This window comes from Drosophila navojoa, chromosome 2 (genome assembly GCF_054131105.1).
Source record: "Drosophila navojoa isolate 15081-1374.11 chromosome 2, UAZ_NAV_1.0, whole genome shotgun sequence".
Taxonomy (NCBI): Eukaryota; Metazoa; Arthropoda; class Insecta; order Diptera; family Drosophilidae; genus Drosophila; species Drosophila navojoa.
This window is the reverse complement of record NC_142890.1, coordinates 31,281,332-31,298,008: the sequence shown is the minus strand read 5'-3', so window position 1 is coordinate 31,298,008 and position 16,677 is coordinate 31,281,332. Positions and strand designations below refer to the sequence as shown.

Here is a 16,677-nt window from a genome sequence, read left to right as displayed (position 1 = left end):
CAACGATGGAGAATAGACCCAATTTTTAGCGTAATTAAGTAAGCTAAGACATAAGCTATTATTAAGGATACAAAAATAAAACGTAAAAAAATATTTAGACAAAATCCTTAGAAACGATCAGTTGTAATCTTAAATTATTGAAAATAGTGGCTTCTTGCATAAGTATATGTTGAATTTGAATCAAGGACCGCAAATAGGAGCTATGAATCTAAAAAAATTTAGACACAAAAGGAGCCCCAAGAAAAGAGGGGAAAACACACACAAGTATTTTTTTTAAGGGAAATTCAGAAAAATAATTCACTTTTACTGTAATTTTTTGTAAGAAGAAATGTTTTTTAATTATAATTAATAATTTATATGTTAAATAATAAATAATTATTAAAGATCAATTTTTATGTAATAATCAAAGCATAACTCTTATTTTCAATTCTGATTCGATTATTATATAAAAATTGATCTGTAATAATTAATCTTGTTTTTTTTATCATAGAAATGAAATTTAATAATTGAAGACATTTTTTTTTAAATTACTCAAAAAATAATTTTTTTATTTGTTTTGCTATAAACGTTACGGTATTTGAATGACACTCCAATTTGGATTGGACTTTAAAAATGTGGAGCTGATGAAGATGATGTTTTTATTTTTTTATTAACTTAAAGCTTCAATCGTGTTCTGTATTGTGTGGGTAAAGCCAGTAAAATTTTCATTTGATAGATAGAAAGATTTCAACATAAATATTAAAAGTTTGTCCAGAAAACGGTCATTAGTTTCAGCTCATTCTCTTTGCAGATCGAGAGAGTAAGTCTGCGATTGAAGTCATTACTGTTACTAACCAGAGAACACATAGACCGGACACGTAGTGTAAAGTGTTTTGCACACTTATTTTCGAGAGTGATCTCCCAGTCAACTTCGTATTTGCTCGGCTCATCACTTTTAGGGGTCGGACTACAAAAATATGCGAGAGCACAATGTTCTCTGGTTAGTGTTACTGTGAATAAGAATAAAATAAAGTTATTAAACTGAGAGCCCAAGCTTAACTAGTCGTTATATATTAAATTATATATTTATTTTACTGCTTCGTTACTTGCTAAAATTTATAGGGACCGGAAATTACCCGAGAAATTTAAATTGACCGGGCAGCATGTAATCGATATGTGATAATTACCTGTAGATATTACTCAATATCGTTTAAATATATTATGTTCAATTTGACTTATCGATATTGTGAATGCATTAAAACTATTGGCCACCTCTAAGCGTGCGGAGCTAATTTTTGCAAAATAGAATTAATTGAAAAAGCCAAGTCCTGTTGCTAAATTGATGGGACTTGGGCTATACAGGAATCTAGTTTGAATAGTTGAGTATGGAAAACGTGGAAACAATTGATATTGCTCGGCTGGAGGAGGCAGTGGTTGTTTTTTACCGATCCAACTCGCAGGACCAGGCAATTACACACGAATGGCTGACGAAGGCCGAGGCCAGCCCACAGGCTTGGCAGTTCGCCTGGCAGCTCATGCAGTTGGGCAAGGTAAGTGGGGTGGTGGGGGGAACAGTATCTAATTGAACACCTGAAGAAAATAAATTTTGCTTTAACCACAACAGAGTCAAGAAGTGCAATTTTTTGGCGCAATAACATTACACTCGAAGTTAATGAAATATTGGCACGAAGTGCCGGCCCAAAATCGTGAAGAGTTGAAACAAAAGATCTTGGAGACAATTGTGCAATTCGCCGCTGGCCCTAAATTAGTGCTTAACCGGCTATGTCTATCGGTAAAAGCAGAGTTTGTATATTATAATTATTATTGGTATAGCAACTTTTCCATCACAGTTAAGCGCCTATATAGTACATATGCTGGAGGAGTGGCCCTGCGCCATCGAAGAAGTGATTGAGACGTTCCAAAGTCAACGTATGCCGAATGTTAGTCCCGATGCTCAGCTATGGATTATGTTGGAGGTGCTGCTGGGGATACCGGAGGAGGCACAGGTGATTCACACATCCGTAAAGAGGGTTACGTTGCGAGGCGAGATTGGAAAACGTGTTCCGCTCGTGCTGCAGACAATTGAATCCTTTCTGAAGCAGCAAATGGGGAATGAGTGGGACACCGAAGCTTACAGCAACATGACGCGGGCGGTGAAGTGCGTAAACGTGTGGATCAGGTAAGAATTAATTTTAAATTTGTGCATGTAATTAAATATTCATCCACGGTTAATCTATTGTAGAAATATTGGCTACTGTATTGAAGGCTGCGTCAGCATCTGTGCCGTTCTGCTTGAAGTGGTGAAGAAGTGCTACTGGCCATGCATTCGTTCGGGCGTTGGCTGCATGTCCGCTGACGAGAACGAGCTCGCTGAAACTTGCCTCAGTGCAATGGTCAGCATTATAGTTCAGCCCGATTGTCACAACTATCCAAAGACGGCGGCAGTGCTGATCAAGATGTTCTTAGACTCATTGTGCGACATTACACGAGTGGAATGGAAGCGCGACAATGACAATGAGGACATCATTGTGCACATCTACATGCTGTTTGTGGCCGCTGTAGAGCGACACTCGGGACTATTCCTGAGCGGCATTACGACCACAGATCCAGAGCTATCCGAAATATGGAGTCGCATGGTACACGAGATATTGCAATGTACAGACAAACCGGGTATTTATCCCGTTGAAGAATCATGCAGCACAATGGCATTGGCCTTTTGGTATATGCTGCAGGGCGATGTCTTTGCCATGCCCGACGAGCAGAAGCACAAATGTTGGGAGCATATAAAACCACTATACGCACACTTGACCACCGTGTTGGTTCGCAAGTCAGAGCAGCCCGACGAGAGCTCTATTGATAAATGGAACTCGGACGATCTGGAATGCTTTCGCTGCTATCGGCAGGATATATCCGATACCTTTGTAAGCATTTACTGTACTATTAATATATCGCATATTCTTAACTTTGATATCGCCTCTAGATGTATTGCTATGACGTATTGGGAGATTATATTTTAGAGATATTAGCTGCTATGTTAGACGAGGCCATTGTCGAGCTACAAGCACATCCCACCCACTGGACAAAGCTCGAGGCTTGCATATATTCGTTTCAATCGGTGGCCGAGCACTTTGGGGGTGAGGAGTCTCGACAGATACCCAAGCTAATGCGCGTGCTCTCAGATATACCGTATGAAAAGCTTAACGAGAAACTTTTGGGCACTGCGCTCGAGACGATTGGGTCCTATTGCACTTGGTTAATGGATAATCCGTCTTATATACCACCGGCTATTGATCTGCTAGTGCGCGGTCTCAACTCTACGATGTCGGCACAGGCTACGCTGGGTCTCAAGGAACTGTGCCGCGATTGTCAAATGCAATTGAAGCCGTATGCTGAACCACTGCTTGATGCTTGTCAAGCTACGCTCGTAACAGGTCGCATGAAAAATTCGGACTCAGTGCGTTTAATGTTTAGCATTGGAAAGTTGATGAGTTTGTTGCCACCGGAAAAGATACCAAAATACCTGGATATTATAGTCAGTCCCTGCTTCGAAGAACTGCAGAGCATTTGCCAGGCGGGCAGCGTAAGCACATGACAATAATCTCTTTCATCTACTAATATACTAGAATCGTTTTTTTATAATATGTAGACAACTCCAGCAGCACGTATACGGACTATTTTTCGCCTCAACATGATATCCACACTGTTTTCGTCACTTAACACTGATCTGGATGATGAGCTCAAAGATGCGCACAATGTGCAGCCAGTACTCTTAGTTATGGAAAAGACAATGCCAATATTTCGACGAATCGCCGAAGTGTGGGTGGAGGAAATAGATGTGCTAGAGGTGCCTAACCAGCTTCTATAACTGTTGCAATTGATTAAAACTATATTTTCACAGGCTGCATGCAGCGCCTTGAAACATGCCATTGTTAATTTGAGAAGCAGCTTCAAGCCAATGTTGCAGGACTTATGCTATTTCATTGTTGCAAGCTTTCAAACTCGCTGCTGTGCACCCACCTTGGAGATTTCTAAAACGGTTAGCGCCTGCGGTACATAACTAAACATAAAGATTTGATATATCTCCCTACTTTTTCAGGCCATTGTCATATTTTTCTGGGAGGAGAATTGTAGACCGATGATGCAGCAGCTGCTTTTAGAGTTTATCCAGCATAGCTTCAAACTCTTTGAGAACACGCCCCAACAAAACTTTTCAAATATCTCGGACACCATGGAAATGTTTTTCTCCTGTTTAACACAAATTGTTAAGAAGGTGCCACAGGTGCTGGAGGACAAAACTATCGCGTACGATCGCCTAATTTATTATGCACAACGTGCCATGTTATTGCCAGAGAATGGACCCATCCGGGCTAGTACGCAATTTGTAACTCAGTTCGTAATGCAATCGAGGAATCATGCCCACATGACCGAAGTGATGCTGGCCTCCGGTGAGCAGATCCTACAAACTGCAATGATTTGTGTGGGCTACATGACACCGCGACAGCAAGTTGAAAAATTTGCCGATGTATTTCTGTCCATTAACAAAAAGTATCCAGCTGAAATGGCCGTCTGGCTAAAGAATGTAATGTCTGTACCCAATTTTCCCACTGAACTCATTAGCGAGTCTGAAAAGTTACGTTACGTTTCACTAATTATCAAGTAAGTCGTATAACAAAAGATGGATCTCCTGATACTAATTATTATTATTTTTTTTTTTTATCAATTTAACAGAATAAAAGTTAACAAACGATTACTGCAGCAACACCTTGGAGAGTTGGCCGTTAAGACGCGCGGCCTCGTCCCAATTCAATCCCCAGTTAATTAGAAAACTTTATTGTGAACTTCGTGGCCAAAACTCTTATTTTTTATAGCCCATCTTTATTTTGCTATTAGTTATTAATTGTAATTAAGACGCTCTGTGAATGTTCCTTGCGATTAAGTTGTAATTTCTTATTGATGTCATTCGTCTCGAACAAGCAAAATTTGAGAGTAGTCTAAAAAAATATATATATTAATTTAAAGAATCTTTCTATCTTTTATCTTTATGTTAGGCTCGGAAATTTGTTTATTCGAGACTTTAGACTACCCTCATAAACTTTGCAATGATTATCTTCCTGATTTCATTTATCAAATGTGTTGAAAAAAGGCTGTTTTGTTTTTGACAAAATTTAACTTTTATTCATTTTACAAAAATTTTACGCTTTTGTTAACGTTCTTTTGTTTTAGGCCTGTATATTTATATATATTAATGAGTGTTATGTGGATCTTGAATTAATTGAAAACTTTGATTTTTCACCGTTTTCCAACCTAGAGAAATTTTTGCTTTATTCACTTTTCATTGTTTTCGTTTATTGTTCTGTAACCTTCAATATAGATATATATCAATAATGCCAAAAATATGTAAATACATCTCTATATATAATATATATATATATATATATATATATATATATGTGTGTCTATAACTAGATGAAGCCTTTCATTTACTTGGCCTGTACAGCACTTGGAAGTGGTAGCAAAAATTTGATGAGTTGTTGCAGTCCGACCGCTAGACAGAACGACTACAATTTGTTTTACTCAGAATTTGGACCAATTACCTGCCCTTGAGCGTCGGTTTAGGTACGACAGGCAGTAGTGCAAGTCCGCAGTGCCCCGTTTTCAGATATTAATGCTTATAATGGTTGATATATAATGATCAGGCGATATATATACTGCGTATTCATGAGTTGAATAACTTGAAGTACTCCCATATTACGTGACGATGCTCCAGAGCTTACAAAGAAGAGACATATCAATAACGATTTATTTAACGGAGCATCGCCCTTTAGATAATAGAAGTTAGAGTATTCCCCATATATTTTGATGTATTCATGATCGAACATTATTTATAGCATTTAATAAATAATAAATTTAAATACACATACAGAAAAAAAAAACAGACAAATAAATACTTGTATATGTAGTATATAATTAAGCTGCTATTGGTAATCGCATATAGTATAATAATTATAATTTATTACGTTAGGTTTAGCTACCCCTATTCGACCTGTTGCTGAATAATATATATATGTATGTATGAGTGACATATATACACTCCGAACGATATACAAAACTCAAGAATATTGCACTAAAGTGAGCTGATCCAAATCCTGATCCAAATTTTCTTTATAGAACTGTTTTGCCGCTATCATAAATTTGCAAATTAAGTATTATAAGCTCAACTATAAAACGAAAATTCTGTAATTTTTTATAACTTAGGTAAATTTTAAAAGTTTTCCGACTTATTTTATTTTCATAAGTGTAAGCTAGTAATAAACTAGTTTATTCAATTAGTCATAAAACCCATATAGATGTATTGTCAGCAAAATATATAAATAATATTTATCTCATTTTTTGTTTAAGTATTTAATAAGCTCGGTATATTTTATAATTTATAGCTTTAAATAATATTGAGCTCCCATAGTTCTTGTTTAATTGTGATGGTTATGTCTTATATATGTATCCATGTGGACATCACGAACAAATATTAAATTAAACATTGAAGTCATTCACATAGAATTACATTTACAAGGAGAATTACCATGACTAGTGTTGAAGAATGTTTTTATAGTCTTTACAGACCGCTCACTTGGCTGGGGTTTGAGTCGACATATGTATGTAGGTATATACATAGCATTTTTGACTGTTTGTATACCGCTAAATATTCGCAATGGATGAGTATTGTAATTATAACGAAGTAGTAGTACACATATGTAAAGTCTGTATTCGTAAATATAATTATATATATATATAATTATATATATATATATATATATATATATATATAATTATATATATATATAATTATATTTACGAATACAGACTTTACATATGTGTACTACTATATATATATATATATATATATATATATAAACTGTATATGTGTGGATATTTAATGCTCAATCATAGGTGGTTGATTCTTACGCAATGTCAATTCAAAAACTGTACAATTTTTGACGTATTCACTGAAATGGTAAGAGCATAATGAATCTTTATTAATATAGGGAAATGAAAAAAAAAAACTTCGCAATTTTCAATTTTTGCATGCAAATAACAATTCAGGGTAAAACTTTTTTGATTTTTTTTTTAACTTGTTGCTAATTTTCACATGCAGTGTTGAGTAGGCCGGCATTGAAAGCACTTAGCTAGATCTTGATTGGGATTTTAATTCTTTATTGAATGCTTAGTTTTTTAATTAATATGATTTATTTTAAGCTTTAATATATTATATTTCTAAAGAGGCGCGTGCTGCACACGCTCACAAAACATACAAACGAATATTATCATCATCCTCGTTATCATTAGCATTATCATTATCATTATCGTTATCATATTATCTCCAGCATCAGCCAGCCCCTTATCTTTATAATCTTCGATTAGACGTACATATATATTTTTTTCGTTTTGCTCTTTCTTCGCTTTGTATATGTTTGTGTGCGTTATTCTAAGTAGAACCTTTGCTACGCCAGCGTTCGGGCACTTGAGGACCAGCCCGAGTGGGTTTGGTGCGGGCGTGGGGGCGAGAAGGTCGGCCTAATAGTTGGTAGCATCTGGGGGCGGCGTTGCCAAGTACTCATCGGGTCGCTTATGCTCGATGAGGGCGCGCACGGTGCCGCTGTCTGAGGGCAGATCGGATTTTCGTCGAATAAGCGGTTTCTCCTTGTTCCGTTCACCGCGAATCTGTGGGCGAGGGCGAGAGCGAGAGCGTAATGCACACGTAAGCATTTTAAATGTTGGTCCCCTGCTCAGCCCCACACTGATTATCGATTACATTTAACGACTAACGATTATAAGATCTGTAGATGTTATTTTTGCAGGTGCAGTTGAATGACGTGACTCAGATAATGCGTGCTATAATTAGTACCACGTTTAAGAACCACATCACACATATATACAACTATGCTCGCAAACACACTCATTCATATACAATATATAATAGAAAATAAACACATTTATATATGATATAAGCACTTAAATAAATAGGCGTCGTGAGTAGAAATTTGTAGTAGTAAAGGTGATTTAACATTAACTTGGAAAACTATTTTCATATCTCACTATCTAATCTATCATTTATACATTTTTGATATTTCATTTAAATCTGTTCAAGTCAAGTCATCGACAGTTTCGATGATCGATTTTATGAATACGTTCACTGGCATATTTACAGAAAAACTCCCTAGGAAAAATAATGGAATTCAATTAATTTTATTAATTTTTATTGCATAGGCAACTTTATCAATAGTTCAATCCATTATATTGCAAAATGTTTTCTGTGACATCAGCTAAAACTTACACTGGCTAAAATCCATATTTCGTTTATAATAATTAGATATGTTATCGATAATAAATAATAAATCGACCATTAATGCTGTTACAAGCTATACGTGTGTTTCGAGCTAATGCAATTGTCAGTGGCAGATAGTCCAATATTTCAGTTTTCATTGAGGAAATTAGATAGGTGAGGGTATGGGTGAGTAGGCGTTTGTATTAATAGTGCAGTAAAAACGATTAAATAAGTTGAACATATGTATATTATTAGATACAGATCAAGAAACATGTATTTATAGCTGGAACGAGTGCGATTAGTTTATTCGCTCTTAGGATTAGTGACAGGTGGTTGAAGGAAAAGCTGGCTGGTTGTTGCTCAATTACACAATCAAACACACGCATGTTTTCACATACACGTACACATTCACATACACAAGTGTGACCGCGTTCAGTTAGTAGTTGTGTAGTGTGGTGAGTGTGGCTAGAGCTTGTCTCACCTCTCTGGGCTCCTGGTTTGGCTGTTGCTTTAGCGGCGTCTGGGACAGCGATTGCAACTGCTGCCTGGGCTGTTGCTCATTCTTATCGTAGGTTAGATCACAATTCTCATTGTATTGATCATATAGTATTTGACTATCGGACGTTGGCAGGCCGTCCAGCTCGTAGCGACGCGCCTTCGTCCATTCTGGATTGGTTTTGGCCAGGTTTTCCACTTGTTGCCACAGCTCCTCGCGTTGCGTAAGCTTCTCGCGTTCGCTGCATAGATAAAATACATATATATATATTATAAATATATATATTATTATTTTTCTTACAGCTGCTTCTCCTGCTTATAGTTCTTGCTGCACTCATCGAATAGCCGTTGATTCATCTCCATGAACAACTTAAGTGCATTGTAAATGAGGCCGTGTATAGTCTTATTCCAGTGGGTCTTGGAGTTACGATTAAGCGCTGGAAACATGATGGGAAGAATGGTCTGCGAATTGTCCGCTATCAGAGACATAATGTACTCATTGTTCCAATAATAAAGCGCGCGCTCAGCCACTTGGAAATGCGGCGAGGAGACGCACTTAGCTATCTGCCGAAAGAGTGGTACCATCACCTTCTGAAATTCAGCAGGCTCAATGACATCGAGCAATTCCTCCACCTCATTCAAAAACATCACCTCCTTGGGACTGTGAGTTTTCGGCCAAAACTTTAAAAGACTTCTGCAAATAGTATTTGGCATATAGTTAAATTTATTTGCTTTGTATAGTAAACAAACGACGAAATGCTTACTTGATAACCGCCTCCGATAAACTGGGATCCTTCTCAAGGAACTGCACCACGCAATAGGTCAGCTGCGGATGGTAGACAGAGAGGCTCTTGGCTTTGTGCAATGGCAGCAATACCTTAAGTAAAAATTGTTTATGCTCTTCCTTGAGCGGTAAAGCGAAGCCATTAATTATGCTGCCCAAGATTTCCAGCAGCTCGGCAATGCCATTATGGTGCTCCGTTTCATAGATAAATCTGTCAATAATCGGGTTGTATCTTATTGCATTGATAAAGAGTTAAATAATTGAAATAAGTGTACTATTTACCTGTAAAACACATTGTTTATCTGCTTTCTAATAAATGCCCTCAATCCCAAGAACTTGCCATAGATGCGATGTAAAACAGTCTTAAGGAAATCGCGTTCACGGGGATCCTCCGAATCGAATAAATCCAACAGTTGTAATACAAATTGATGATCGATATAACGCTTCGCAATATTTGGCTGAAAATCAGGTGATTCCAAAAAACGCAAAAATAGTTCATACACCAATTGCAAATGTGGCCAGGATGATTCCAGTGTAGGCTCATCCTCTTCTGGATCAAACTCAGCGCCATTTGGATTCGACGAAGGCGGTAGGGTTCGAAAGAGATTTACGGAAAACTAAACGGAACGAATATACAGTTAGACGTTGATTAAAGATATTTTTCTTAGCATGCTGCCTTACCATGTTGATGGCCTCCGGATATATATTCTCTGTAATGACGCCATTCTGATTGGACAGATACTCCACCATCTCGTGCAGGGCGGCTCGCTTGACCTCCTTCCATTTGAGGTCGCTTAGCGGCTCGGAGAAATCGAACAGAGTGCAACATTGTCGTAGCTTCTGCAGGAACAGCTCCTCCCGTTCCTGCGCAGGGGTTTCTATGGATGCAAGTAATCAAAGGGGATTAGTAACTCTCTATATATGAAGGAGGTATAGTAAAGCGCTACAGACTTGAACCAAAGGCGAACGAAACAACAAAAACAACTGACAAAAGCAAGCTAAACTAAAAACAAGTTGTTTCTTAAATGGAAGCTAAGGTAGGAGGAGCGTAACCAATAGGAACCTCGCAGTGGCGGCAAAGCCAGCGCAGTTGATGCGTTGGGCGGCGAATGAAACAGATTCCGATCGCGTGCACGTCCTGGACTTCCAGTCAGCTGCTGCAGCGTCTGCGACGGCGACGACAGAGTGTGGCCAATCACATCGCCATTCTGACGCAGCACCGAGACAGACGTTGCCGTTGACGACGACGCGGACACAGTTGATGAGGTCGATACCAATGCCACAGTCGCTGCACCATTGCTGCCATTGCGCTGGCCAATGCCCAGGGAAATGCTTATGCCACCGACCAGACTCTGTGCCACTGTCGAGCGCCCCGGCTCTTCAGTCGCCACTGCTCCCTCACTGCTGCTGCCGCTTGTGCTGCTGCTGCTGCTGCTGTTGCCCACACTTTTCGTGGCATTCAAAATGTTCTTAATGGCCGCGGCGGCGCTCACGGGTGACTGTTGAATGATGTTTGAGAGTGGGTTGCGTGATTTTGATTTATGAAATGAGTAGAGCAGAGAAGTTCTTTCATTATGTGTACAATATTTGTCTCTCTTGTCTGTGTGTGTGGCTGAGTGTGATTGTGTTCAATGGCTGCAAACCTTGTTGCTGGACGAACTGGCTGGGGAAGTGGCCGACGTGGCAGCGCCAGTTGCGGTGCTGAGCAGCGAGCCCGCTGTGCTTGCTGCCGAGAAATGCTGCGCCAAGGTGGACACCAAAGAGCTGCCACTGCTGCTACCTGGTGCTCCACCTGCGGTGGTGCTGGGTGCTTGCCTTGACATTGAAGATGCTGTAGCAGCAGCTGCTGCAGTTGCTGTTGCTGTTGCTGCTGTTGCTGCTGCTGTAGCTGTTGTCGTTGCTCCCGCTACATTTGTCGCCGCCGACGACAGCGACAAAGAGGACGTTGAGGACTGTGAGCCAAAGGGCGAGGAGGAGGCTATTAACGCTGCGGCCGCCGAGTTCGCCCCACCACCGTAAGTAACCGCTGAAGATGTGGAGGCCGTCAAGCTCGCAGCTGCCGAGGCCAGAGAGGACGAGCCAGCCTGCGACAGCGACGACAGCGCAGAAGCCGATGAGTTCGAGCTAGTCGACGAGGAGGAGGGCGACGATGAGGCGTTGGTGGTTGCGGTGGTTGTGTTGGCAATTGTCTCTGGCGGCGACAGTGGCATCTTGCGTGCCTGCGACTCGAACTTGGCCTTCAGCTCTTCCACGCTGCTGAACTTGAATTTGCTGCCTTGCTCCGCCGACGACCCCTGCTGCTGCTGATCCTCGTCGTCAGCCAGCTGATCTAATCCGCTGTGAAACGAAGGCGACTTGGGAATACGTATACCGCCCAGTGCATAGTAGCCAGCAGCAACTGTCTCTGTTGCCTGCTGCTGCTGTTGTTGCGGCAGCTCCTGCTTTACTGCGACCGCTGCTGCTGCTGCTGTTGCGTTGCTTGTGTTGTTGTTGGCAGTCGGTTGCTGCTGTTTGGAGGTGCCGTTCAGCTGGTTGCCCGTCAACAACATAGCACCGATGACCATTTCATTAGAGCCGCACTTGGTTTAATGGCGGCGCACTTTGGCTTAATTGGCGCATTTACTAATTGAGCGACTCCTGAATAACAATCAAAACATTGAACGAACAAACAAACAAACAACCAACAACAACAGGAACGATGGTGGGTAGGAGAAATGCGACACTATTCAAGTAATTTTTTCTAATAGTTTTTCTTTTGTTTGCGCAATTTATGTTTATAGCACCTGTAAATGGAATTGCAATATATAGATTATGATTTTTTATGTATGAATGTGTGGGTAAATGATAACGAAATGAAATGCAAACCGAGAATGAAAAGTTGATGAAAGGAAAAAAACGAAAACGAAAATGAAGTAATTGCTGTTTAGGCAGTCTCAAGCGAGAAATTATAGTTTGGAGAGACACCTAAGCGATGTCAGCAACTACTGCAATACATACTATACTATAATATATAGACATATATGTATATGTGTGTATGTACTTTCTATATTTCTTCATCACTTACGAATTTGTATTGGGAATGCTGCCGGGTTTTGCAATGTCTGGGACTTTAGCTATTTGTTTTTGTTTTTGTTGTTTTTGTTGTTGTTGTTTTTTTTTTTGTATAATTATTATTATAAATGTTCCAGTAATAGAAACGTCGGATAACGGAAAATTTTCGCTAAACACAACCGATGTGCAACAATTAAACTGTATATTAAAAAAAAATTTATGCAGAGCTGCCAGAGACCCGTGTTGACTGCAGGGCAATTTGTTAAGGGCACGCAGGCAGAAAAATCGATAGCATTTCCCGTGGGCGAGCGCAGGATGAGCCAAAGAGAGCAATACCGAAAGAGACACAATAAAAGGCAGACAGAGAGAGCGCCAGAAAATGACGACGACAGCAGCAGTGACCAAACTGCCAAGGAGAGAACGAATCGCACGTCAATAGCAAACGCTTAAACAATTATTAAGCATTAATCGAAATTAAAGCTTAAAAACTCATTGTGTTGTAATTAGAGAGCGCCGGGAGCAAGAGAGAGAGAAAGAGACAGAAAGCGCTTGAACGGAAATAGAGGGTTGCGATGGAAGAGCGTAAACGGCGCGCAAGGCAAGTGGCTAAAATGAGGTGGCGGGCGTAACAAATACATGCACAGCTGAAACCCTATGTGCTTATGTTTGCGTGTGTGTAGTGAAGTGTTGAGCAGCCCATCAAAATGAGCATCGCTCACTTGACCTTTACGAACTTGCTTAATAAATAATAACGCAATAAAAAATACCGACAAACAACTGCGATTCGACAGCTGTGCGGAATACGCAAATCATACATCACAATTACAAGTGTAAATACGCTCACACATACATGCACATACTTGAATGAATGTGTATGTATGCATGCCCGTGCATATGCTGCAGTGTACTTACTTTCATTCAGCGTGCTTAGCGGCGTTAGTTCGCAGTTCTTGGACACATTATAACGGGTGCTGCTCTGTCGCTTCTCCTTGCGCACCAGTGGCGTGCCGGTTAGGTTCAAGCCCTTTGTGAGAGGAGTGAGTGGAGGTGCATCACGGGGCGGCGTGCTGTCCTTGTCTGTCTTGTTAGCCTGCAAATATTGAACAACTCATGGTCAGCCAAAACAGAACTTTTTCCCCATGGTGGGAGCGGAGGGCAGGGGAAAGTGAAGCAACAGAGCGAAACAAAAAGAAAAACCAATAAAACATAAGAGCAAAAAACACTTGCAAGCATTTGGTTTCAGTTCCTTTCCCGCAACACCTTTCCCATTACCTTGTTCTGTGCAAATCCTTGCCGCCTAAGTTGAGCTGTCGCCTGTGGGTTGTTAGTCTTGTTTTTAGTAATGCCAACAGGTAAATGTGCACTCTCTACATATACATACACTCACACATGTATACATATGCGTGAATGAGTTTAGTGTTGGTGGATTGCTACATCAAATTCTGATTGAAAGGCAAAAACTACGAGTCCAATTGGAATCGATTGGGCATATGCCATATGGTCACACATCGGCGGTGATAAGATTAGATATGCATTAGTGCGCTTAGGTTGGGACCAGTAGGAAGTTATTATGTATATAAATATACATATGGAGGCACGATGAGACTAACACATAGATCGTTCTATAATTGACGTCAATCATTAAACATGCTCTATTCGGGTCGGGACATTGGGAATTTGTTGTGTTGCAATATTACTAATAATCAATTGTATAGAATTTGTTAATATAATAAATATTATAAATTTATAATTTTTCCAAAATTTGTTCTGCTATTTTGTTAACTGACATTCGGAGGCTGGAACTCTGATTTCTTTCAAATATTTAAATATGCAATTATTAACTAAAAGTGGCAATTGTTGGACAACGAATTGTGCACATATATTATGTACATAACAGACACTTATCAAACAACATTGATTACTTACCTCGCTTTTGACGGGAGTAGCAACGATTCCGCTGGTCACAATGATCGGGGCTGTTGTTATTGCTGCTGGAGTTGTTGCTGTCGTACTAAAGCTACTGTTATTCTCTTTGATACCGTTAGAGGCGGTTGTGACTTTAATGGTGTTGTTGTTATTTGTTGTTGTTGTAGCCGTCTCGCTTTTGGAAGGCGCTGTCGTCTCTATCGCTGACGCTGATGACACCGCCGCCGCCGCTGCCGCTGTTACCGGTGCTGCTGTCGTGTTTTTTGTTGCTGCTTCTAACGCTTCGTTATCCATAATACGCTCTGACTTATCTGCCGCTGCCGGATTGTACTGCTTCTACTGAATTGACGTTTAACAACACTAACAACAACAGCTGTGGCCGCAAACAACAGAATTAAGAGTTTTTTAAATACCCGCTTTATTTTCTTTTGCTTTTTTTTTTTGGTCTTTTAATTGATTTGTATTTGATTATTCAAGCTCCACCGCTGTGGACGTGTTGAGAAGAAAATTAACATGGTAATAGCGTAAATTAAGTTAGACAAAAAATGACAACAGCAACATGCAGAGAACTTTACGATCATCCAATATACGCACACGCAGACACACACACAGCCATGAGTATTCTTCGGGATAGAATGAAAAGCGCTGGTAGTAAGAGACAAAGCTGTCACACATCAATACCAACCCGAATCCGGTTCTAAACGGTTCTAAACACATTCAAGAAGTTGCACTCAATCGGCTCCGATACAAATAGGTTGAGATATATGTAGATGTGTGTATGCATTTGCACGAAGTATAAATACTAATTGGGTTTACTTTAGTTACAAGGTTTAAAAGAATTGCTGATAAGTGAATCTTTGTCTTTCGGCACTTCCGTAAAATTGCAAACCAAAAATAAAACAATAAAAAACTATCAAAACACACAGATACACGACAGCAAGCAACAAGTTGCAAAGCAATGGCCGTCGATTAGAGTTGCCAGACTCAGAATTCATCCCAGGCCAATTCGAAAGTCAAGTGTGTGTGCGTATGTGTATGCGAGCAACAACGTTTGTTGATATTCATAGTCGCGGTGAGTGAGCGGCTTGTTGTTGCTGGGCCGTTCAAATATATTGTTTAGACCCACTGAATATCTGTATCAAAAAATACATCAGCAATTTGTATGTCATCTTTGAAAGAGCTAGGAGGAGGGCGACAGTTCTCCTCGTAACATGGGGGAAACAGAGAGAATGATAAATTAAATGAATGTGTACTGTGCATAATTAATAGTTGCAGCAAAAAGTCAAGCCGAACAATAATAGATATGCATACAAAAAATATAAAAATTTTAAACTGTATGTGTGAATGTCAAATGGGATAGCGTTTCGGGCTGGTTTAATATTAAGGGCCGTCTATTTACCGCTAGAAGCTGCAAGATCTTATTCCATTTGTCTCTACTGCGATTTAGCATTAATTATTTTGCTGATTAAAGCTGTATTCTTGTTAATATTTTTACGTAAAATGAATTCTAGCACACTCACACACACAAACACATACACGCGCACTGTTTTCTCGTTTATTCACTCAAGCTCTTGAGGATGGGATATTTCTATGTGAATTTTTTGCGCTTCACTTTTGTGCCACAATCTCATCGTCCGATTGTGAATTTTACAAGACTGCCGCACAGAAATTATGGCGCATTATTATCACTCTGATTTTTGGTTAACCTTTTCTTCAAACACACTGCACATCAGGGGCTAGTTGAATTATAAATTATTATTTTTGTGAAATATTTGTTCACGCAACGTCGCTGCTAGAAGTAGTGTTGCCAGATGGTCCAATATGTTATTTTTTTAGTATCGATGTAAACATTTGTCCAAACCAGTCTTATCGATTTATACATATTATTATATGGCGATCAATTGATTTCTGACCCAAAGATTGCCTATTTATATAGTGACTATTTTATTGTATACATTAATAAATGACTATTAATATTTGAGTTTTGCATCATAAAAATATTTGTTTGCAAGTTGTTAAAATTTAAGTAACTGATATTGTCCTGGAAAGTGAACTAACTGTTAAATATCGACTTGAGTGATCGATTAATTTAGAGTTTGTAAATTTTATTTTTCTTAAATTG

At 39.5% G+C, this 16,677-nt stretch overlaps 2 protein-coding genes across 10 annotated transcripts; one reads left to right on the top strand and one right to left on the bottom strand.

Moving 5' to 3' along the window:
* Nucleotides 1–1,199: 1,199 nt before the first annotated feature.
* On the top strand, nucleotides 1,200–5,424 carry cdm (importin-13-like protein cdm). Its single transcript, XM_030389279.2, has 9 exons — nucleotides 1,200–1,529; nucleotides 1,604–1,771; nucleotides 1,830–2,158; nucleotides 2,222–2,900; nucleotides 2,960–3,559; nucleotides 3,626–3,823; nucleotides 3,878–4,015; nucleotides 4,076–4,635; nucleotides 4,708–5,424. The coding sequence occupies exons 1-9, from the start codon at nucleotides 1,365–1,367 to the stop codon at nucleotides 4,799–4,801; spliced, it is 2,931 nt and encodes a 976-aa protein (XP_030245139.1). The 5' UTR covers nucleotides 1,200–1,364; the 3' UTR covers nucleotides 4,802–5,424.
* Nucleotides 5,425–6,894: 1,470 nt separating this feature from the next.
* Nucleotides 6,895–16,389, bottom strand: wrd (Protein phosphatase regulatory B subunit well-rounded). 9 transcript variants are annotated; one of them, XM_089265587.1, is made up of 10 exons: nucleotides 16,262–16,389; nucleotides 14,556–15,040; nucleotides 13,902–13,943; nucleotides 13,542–13,719; nucleotides 10,260–10,456; nucleotides 9,861–10,195; nucleotides 9,559–9,789; nucleotides 9,096–9,488; nucleotides 8,781–9,036; nucleotides 7,203–7,695 (listed from the first exon to the last, which is right to left on the bottom strand). In XM_089265587.1, exons 2-10 carry the CDS (start codon nucleotides 14,847–14,849, stop codon nucleotides 7,549–7,551), a joined length of 2,073 nt encoding a protein of 690 aa, XP_089121713.1. In that variant the 5' UTR covers nucleotides 14,850–15,040; nucleotides 16,262–16,389; the 3' UTR covers nucleotides 7,203–7,548. The 9 variants fall into 9 exon arrangements, with proteins under 9 accessions (XP_089121712.1, XP_089121713.1, XP_089121714.1 ...); XM_089265588.1 differs by having other exon boundaries at nucleotides 15,955–16,367; XM_089265589.1 differs by having other exon boundaries at nucleotides 16,086–16,367.
* Between the last annotated feature and the right edge of the window lie 288 nt (nucleotides 16,390–16,677).

Coding starts and splice junctions, on each gene's coding strand:
- wrd (XM_089265585.1), bottom strand. CDS start 12,142: ATGGTCATCGGTGCTATGTTGTTGACGGGCAACCAGCTGAACGGCACC. Junction 9,790..9,860: donor ATAAACAATGTGTTTTACAG/GTAAATAGTACA, acceptor GATTATTGACAG/ATTTATCTATGAAACGGAGC. Junction 9,037..9,095: donor TATAAGCAGGAGAAGCAGCT/GTAAGAAAAATA, acceptor TTATCTATGCAG/CGAACGCGAGAAGCTTACGC.
- cdm (XM_030389279.2), top strand. CDS start 1,365: ATGGAAAACGTGGAAACAATTGATATTGCTCGGCTGGAGGAGGCAGTG. Junction 2,159..2,221: donor TGCGTAAACGTGTGGATCAG/GTAAGAATTAAT, acceptor AATCTATTGTAG/AAATATTGGCTACTGTATTG. Junction 3,560..3,625: donor GCATTTGCCAGGCGGGCAGC/GTAAGCACATGA, acceptor TATAATATGTAG/ACAACTCCAGCAGCACGTAT.